Consider the following 7104-nt stretch of genomic DNA (forward strand, 5'->3'; position numbering starts at 1 on the left):
ACATGACAGAACATTTTTTTTAATCTTGCTATTTCATCACCACTGATATTTGATTGTATCTTAGCTTTATCTTATGTTTGACCAATTTGAACTTCGTGGATAAGATATTTAAAAAATATTATCAATAACTGATCGTGGCATTTTTCAATAACATAATTCCCACTGATAAGTCATCTCGATGTTCCTGCACTTTAGAAATCCACGTGCATAGTTTGTTCATTGTATTTGCATGAGCCACATTAGATGCTTGACTAAACATTTTCACAACAGGGTACATCACCAGCATCGTCAAAAAAGTGGAAAGCAAGTTGAGCAACCCACTCCTGCACATCTGTATATAAGGAAACTCAAAGCAAGTGTCTGGCACAAGCGATTTTCAGACCTTGCAGGACTGCCTTGATCTGCCCATCAACTACCATGCCTATTGTCGACTCTGGAAGCGTTGGGGCGATCTCCGCCGCGGAGAAGTCCCTCATCGTCAGCGCCTGGGCCCCCGTGTACGCCAAGTACGAGGAGGCCGGCGTGGACATCCTGGTGAAGTAAGTCTGTGCAGCGGCGCTGAGCAAAGAACCCTTTTCATGAACTGTGCTTTTATTTCGAGGGTTTACAAGAGAATTACGGTATTAGCTATACTCACAAATGTCCTGACTCATCACGTCAGGATCAGATGCATAGTGCAGGAACTACTTGTTAATTTCTATGACAGACATTGGTCTCATTGATAGCAAGTAACCAAGCAAGAACTTTCAGGTGAAGCAAAGCACAGCTCGATTTCTTGGAGAATTACGGTATTAGCGATTCTCTCAAATATTTTATTATCATGTAATATTCGATTCTTTTTGTGCAACAGATTTTTCGCCGCCAACCCCGAGGCCCAGGCCTTCTTCCCCAAGTTCAAGGGGCTCGACTCGGCCGACCAGCTCAAGAAGTCTCCCGCCGTGCGCTGGCACGCCGAGAGGATCATCAACGCCGTCAACGACGCCGTGGTGGCCCTGGACGACCCTGCGAAGCAGAGCCTGCAGCTCAAGGCCCTGAGCCAGAAGCACGCCCACGAGTTGAACGTGGACCCCAAGTACTTCAAGGTAACACTATTGCCCTCCTCACGTCCTGTGCAAAAACATAAAAAAAATGTGGCAGAATTTTCCGCCACGAAATTTCAAAACCAATTTGAGCATCTTTGATAAACATCAATTTTAATATTCATCAGTTGAAACAATACACAGGTCTCTAATTTTCCCCCACCTGTCCACCCACCGGTGTACAGGGAACCACCAACTGTTTTAATATTTGCTGTGGTTGACTCGATGTATTCTCGTACGTTTTAATTTCTTGAAGATCTAAGGCAAAACAAGCAAACTAATTGTCGTGTAACCTTCCAAAAGTCGCTTCCAATGGGATCACATTTGCACATTCGTGTTCCAGTAGATTTCAGATGGACATGCGAACTTTGACAACTGTCGTAATATGCATCGTTGGATTGTAATTCTCTGTAAAACGCGCTCTGCTCCGCAGGTTCTGGCTGGAGTCATTTCCGACGCAGTTGTCAAGAGTGGCGATGCGAAGGCTGCTGTTGATAAGCTACTGAGCCAGGTGGTGATCCTGCTCAAGTCCGCCTATTAAACCGCAGCGCAGCCCAAGACTCTGCACCTCCATCCAACGACCTCCGCTTTCCTCCTCAACCAAGTTGATAAAGATACAGAATAAGTAGCTTCTGCTAACGCTGTATGCAATGCTTTTTTCCCGATATGTGGTAACGAAACCGTGTTGTGCATGAAACATGGAATAAAGAAAGTTTCCCTGCAATTCACATTGTTTGTTTGTTCATTTTTTCCTTAAGGTCTACATTGAAAGTCTAGGTTATAGTCCGGCACATATATAGCAACACAGTACGGTATTTTGCACATGCACAGCCACTGCTGAACCTGTCGTGTGGGTTATTTGACAACATTTTGGCGGTCTTGGGAGAAATGTTTTCCACGCATTTGATTACGCCTAGTTCTAGGACCTGATGCGTTGGGATTTGTTGTTATTTGAGTATTTTTCAGCCAGTTAATGTTCATTATACTGGACACCTGGGAGAAATTCGGACCATCCGAGGAAAAAACCCACGCCTTGCGCGAGGGGGCAACACCCTATCCCCGCGTGCAACAGAGAAACAGACGGTGATTAGTCCACTTGCTGTACGTGTACCACCACCTTGTCCGAACGAGCCATCATATACGGCAACCTCCACGACGCCTGCTGGAAGGGAGTTTCACATTTTGTGCGATGCACCAACCCTCGCCTCCACAGTGCTGGATTACAGGACACGTGTGTTGCATTTTAAGGTTACAAACACTTCATATACGACATAGCGAATCGAAAACATTAAATGTTATCGTTTTAAAAATTTTCCTTGACATGGTGGCAGACCCGTGCGAGCTTGGATACCAAAAATGCAACAATCCAATAAAGAATATGGTACATCGAGAGCATTATTTGTACTTCACTCTCTCAAGACCAGGCTCCAAAATGATCCCTATTGGATAGGGATCGTTTTTAAAAAATTAAAATAAGGACTTGTGTAGTTTTTCTACACAGGATGAATTGTTACTAAAATAAGAAGAGACCCAATTTTTTTACGTACCCAAGCATTCCGTTATTTTCTCCATTACTCAGTCGAAGCTTTACTCACTACAGCTGTCGCTAGCCCAAATACTACACAGGCAGACCTGGCCGAATGCGGGGGTTACGTTCCTGGAAAATCCTCTGGGTCCCAAATCATCACCCCCCCCACCCCATCCCCTCGTCCCTCTTTGCTTAACTAATTCTACGTGACATCCACACCCTTGTTATTTTACTAAATGATGCTGAGTCACTCTCCGTGTGTGCGCGTGTGTGTGTGGGGAGCGGTAGTGTAGCGGTTAGCGCAGTGCGCTATGAACTCGGCGACCCAGGTTTGATACCCGCTCACGGCCAACACCCAGTGACGATTATCTGAACCGGTCCTGAGCCTCCCCTAGGTCGACTCAGCCTCAAATGAGTACCCGGTGCCGTGTGTAAACATCGCCACTGGCGAGACAAAGGCGGTCGGGCGTGGTGCTGGCCACCCACCCCTCGTGTGCCGTGTCGGCCTTCATAGGTTCTCGCTAGCAGCACTTGGCCCAACAGTTCTGTCAATGCTGTAAGGGATATCATTGTGTGTACTATATGTTGAACTTCTTTCGCACCGTATGTAGCCAACCCTGCTGATAGGAGGTGCGGGGGAAGGACAACAAACTAAAGACAAAAAGCAGTTGTAAATAAATTCGTTTTCGTTGTGCGTGAGCATGCTGAGTGTGTGTTACATTAGCAAAGGAAAAAAAATATACACACATAAAAACATACTGGACTATACGTGTAGCGTAAGCACGTAGTGCTGAGTGCAACTGGTAAAAATCCTACACAAATTATGTTTGCAGCGTATTAATCTGGTACCTGTAAATTAGCATCTGGGGTGACCAGTTCAGATATTACTGCTTCTTTCGTATGGCTGATGTTAGCCATGGCTGGCAATTGAACCGAGGCCGCACGAGTTCACTGGGTCCATGAGCCAGAGGGCAATGCAGCATCACGGGTGGTGAAACTTGCTTCAGGGATTTTAAAGTGTAGTACGTATATGACTACTAACGAAAGTGTTATACAACGACACGCCTGTTTAATCACGTTTGTTGCACACAATTAGTTTTATTTCCCATTTGAAGACGTATCTTTTTTCACTCGAGTTTTTGCCATCGCAACAATACCAGCAAAATGTGTTTGTTTGTGTCCCATCGACGAAGAGCAATACGCTAACCACGGACCACGACTCCACTCCGTGTGGCTCTTAGCGAATTATTCGTATAAATAGGTCTCATACATAAAGGTTATTCTATTTGATGATGGGGACTAACACGTGACGCGACATACTGCAGTTCAAACAAGTTCAACGGTATTTTGTTTGACACGTTGAAAGCATTTAAAATTGTTACTTTTGTAATGGTTCATTAACATAAAGTTCCTTTATAGGTCTTCTATATTAAAATACAATCAACCCAATGCAATTGCTGCTTAGGAACGCCTAAGACCGCCAAACGATGACCTTAAAATCATCGCATGTCACAATGTCGCGTGTACGTGCCGCAGAGCAATAATTTCAACACGATAGAACTTTATCTTTAATTTTATCTTCGTTATTTCATCATCCACTAAAGCTAAGACGTTATCTGACGTTTGACGAACTTTTGACATCGTGGATAACATTTGACGCTATCAGTAGTGTATCATTGTAATTTTTCAATATCGAAATTTTTTTGTTCACTGACAAGTCACCTGCAATTATATGACCGCAGCTTAGGAGGAGTCCAGATGCATACTCTGCTAATTGTATTTGCATTAGATATATGAGACCCTTGACTTTAAGTATTGTTGCGATTGTGTACATCATTATCATCATAATCAGCAGCGTCAAAAAAAGAGCGTAAATCGAGTTGAGCAACCCACTCACAAACACACCGATAAAATTCGATATATAAGCAACTTCAAAGCAAGCGTTTTGGGACAAACGATTTTCAGACCTTTGCAGGGGAATTGCCCTTGATCTGCCCATCAACTACCATGCCTATTGTCGACTCTGGAAGCGTTGGGGAGCTCTCCGCCGCGGAGAAGTCCCTCGTCGTCAGCGCCTGGGCCCCCGTGTACGCCAAGTACGAGGAGGCCGGCGTGGACATCCTGGTGAAGTAAGTCTGTGCAGTGGCGCTGAGCAAAGTACCCTTTTCATGAACCGTGCTTTTACTTCGAGGGTTTACAAGAGAAATCTTGACTTAAAGCTTTCGTGACTGCGGGAATGCATATGCTTGGGTCTTTCGGTAAAGTCACGTAGATAGGTTCAAAGAAAATTACAAAAAAATAACAAAAAAACTACGACGTTTCGATCGCAACACAAGTAATCGTCATCAGAATATGGCTTACAAGAGAATTACGGCATTTGCGATTCTCACAAATGTCCTGACTCGGCTCGTCAGGATCAGATGCATGGTGCAGCAACTACTTGTTCATTTGTATGACAGAGATTGATTGGTCCCATCGTTAGCAATGCGCCGAGCAAGAAGTACGTTGAGGCTAAGCAAGCCACAGCATTCGTTACATTGTCAGACCTGTAGGTTACGTGTATTATTATTATTGTTATTATCATCATCTTCGTGTGTACCCAGTGGCAGCCCAGATAAAACAAGGGGACATTGAAAAATTAACATCGGAAAAATGCCACCATTGAAGTCAGGATTGGACCAAGGTTTTAATGTTGTTGTTGTTGTTGTTGATTTATTGATACACTGCACTGTGCTTCTATTTGTACGACAGGTTCTTCAGTGACAACCCCGGCGTGCAGGACTTCTTCCCCAAGTTCAAGGGGCTCGACTCGGCCGACCAGCTCAAGAAGTCTCCCGCCGTGCGCTGGCACGCCGAGAGGATCATCAACGCCGTCAACGACGCCGTGGTGGCCCTGGACGAACCCGCGAAGCTGAGCCTGAAGCTCAAGGGCCTGAGCAAGAAGCATGCCCAGGAGTTGAACGTGGACCCCCAGTACTTCAAGGTAACAACGAATGGCCTCCTCGCAGCCAATGCGAGACACGCGTTTTATTTTTGTTGCACGGCCAAATATTCCGCGACGTTTTCAACCGCAGGCAGCAGGCACTCCCTGGGTGGAATTTTAAAACCAGTGTTTGTCATCTTTGCGAAGACACAGTTTAAAGAATTAACAGTTGATACAACGGGGATATCTCTTAAAATTCCCCATACCCCGCCTCTATCCACTCAGCGGAATAAAATGGATACATTTTTAGTGGATCGGCAGGTCGCATGCAGCGAGGTATAAAGTGTGGGTATCCTCCTACATATTACAAGATGTCAAGAGTAGTCCAAATAGCCAAAAAAGGGGCGTTAATCTGCTAAACTACTTAAAATTGCAGAACCAACAACTTAGTTGTTTTACATCCGTTAACTTTATGCATTACGATACATTTTTATTTCTTGAAGGTCTAAGGCCAAGCAAACTAATTATCCTGTAACCTTCAAACTTCCAATGAGACCACATTTGTCAACATTTGCACATTTGTGTGTCCGAGTAGAAAATTGCATAATGGATGTGTTTGGTTTAGATCGCGTCAATACAAATGTGTCGTAAAACCCGCCACCACCTGGCACAGAAAATTAGCAAGGGTTCGTCACGTAAACTAAAACGTGCCAATTCGTTACCAGTTCAGTACACCGGTGCGTGTTAGAGAGTACACCCACAATATTAGCAACCTCTATTATGAACAATTTTGGTCGCGAAAGCCTACGCGTTAAACTAGAAGATTGTATGCAGATCGCCGTGCAAGGTTTTTTTCTCTCTCAACTGTCGTAATCTGCAATGTCGGATTGTAATTCTCTGCCAAAACGCGCTCTGCTCCGCAGGTTCTGGCTGGAGTCATTTCCGACGCAGTTGTCAAGAGTGGCGATGCGAAGGATGCTGTTGATAAGTTCCTGAGCCAGGTGGTGATCCTGCTCAAGTTTGCCTATTAAACCGCATCAACCTCCCTTCCTACGACCTCGGAAAAGTTGCTAAAGATTCAATACCGATAGGCTTCTGAAATTTGCCGTTCGCAGCGTTTCCCCGATGTGTTGTAACTAAAGCGCGTTGTGCGTGAAACGTGGAATAAAGACATTTCCATCCGATCAGTAGCACGTGGGATCTGTGTTTGTGAACTTGGATGATTGCATTCGCAAAACACTGTGTGCTGTTACTGCCAGACCTCGCCCAGCGTGGGGGGTTACGTTCCTGGAAAATGCCGTGTTTGGCAAAACCGCGTTCGACAAATAATTGCAGGAAAAATAGGGTTGCGTTCCTGGGTCCGAAATGATCACACCTTGTGTGTGCGCAATCTTTTTTTTTATTTCAACTCAACACAAACACCCCCGTCTCAATTCCTATTTCCGCACCGAGGCAGTCGCCAGCCCCGACGCTGGCCCCTAACACTGAATCGCCAGCTCAGGCACTGGCCCCTAACACTGAATCGCCAGCCCAGACGCTGGCCCCTAACACTGAATCGCCAGCCCTGACGCTGG

At 45.3% G+C, this 7104-nt stretch overlaps 2 protein-coding genes across 2 annotated transcripts; both read left to right on the top strand.

Moving 5' to 3' along the window:
- The first annotated feature begins 255 nt into the window (after positions 1-255).
- LOC144726452 (globin-1-like) lies at positions 256-1807 on the top strand. The gene is made up of 3 exons (XM_078605184.1): positions 256-539; positions 851-1082; positions 1513-1807. Exons 1-3 carry the CDS (start codon positions 418-420, stop codon positions 1618-1620), a joined length of 462 nt encoding a protein of 153 aa, XP_078461310.1. The 5' UTR covers positions 256-417; the 3' UTR covers positions 1621-1807.
- Positions 1808-4530: 2723 nt separating this feature from the next.
- Positions 4531-6714, top strand: LOC144726454 (globin-like). The gene is made up of 3 exons (XM_078605186.1): positions 4531-4736; positions 5359-5590; positions 6454-6714. The coding sequence occupies exons 1-3, from the start codon at positions 4615-4617 to the stop codon at positions 6559-6561; spliced, it is 462 nt and encodes a 153-aa protein (XP_078461312.1). The 5' UTR covers positions 4531-4614; the 3' UTR covers positions 6562-6714.
- The last annotated feature ends 390 nt before the right edge of the window (positions 6715-7104 follow it).

This window comes from Lampetra planeri, chromosome 23 (assembly GCF_965212315.1).
Source record: "Lampetra planeri chromosome 23, kcLamPlan1.2.h2, whole genome shotgun sequence".
NCBI lineage: Eukaryota > Metazoa > Chordata > Hyperoartia > Petromyzontiformes > Petromyzontidae > Lampetra > Lampetra planeri.

Coding starts and splice junctions, on each gene's coding strand:
- LOC144726452 (XM_078605184.1), top strand. CDS start 418: ATGCCTATTGTCGACTCTGGAAGCGTTGGGGCGATCTCCGCCGCGGAG. Junction 540..850: donor GGCGTGGACATCCTGGTGAA/GTAAGTCTGTGC, acceptor TTTGTGCAACAG/ATTTTTCGCCGCCAACCCCG. Junction 1,083..1,512: donor TGGACCCCAAGTACTTCAAG/GTAACACTATTG, acceptor TCTGCTCCGCAG/GTTCTGGCTGGAGTCATTTC.
- LOC144726454 (XM_078605186.1), top strand. CDS start 4,615: ATGCCTATTGTCGACTCTGGAAGCGTTGGGGAGCTCTCCGCCGCGGAG. Junction 4,737..5,358: donor GGCGTGGACATCCTGGTGAA/GTAAGTCTGTGC, acceptor TTTGTACGACAG/GTTCTTCAGTGACAACCCCG. Junction 5,591..6,453: donor TGGACCCCCAGTACTTCAAG/GTAACAACGAAT, acceptor TCTGCTCCGCAG/GTTCTGGCTGGAGTCATTTC.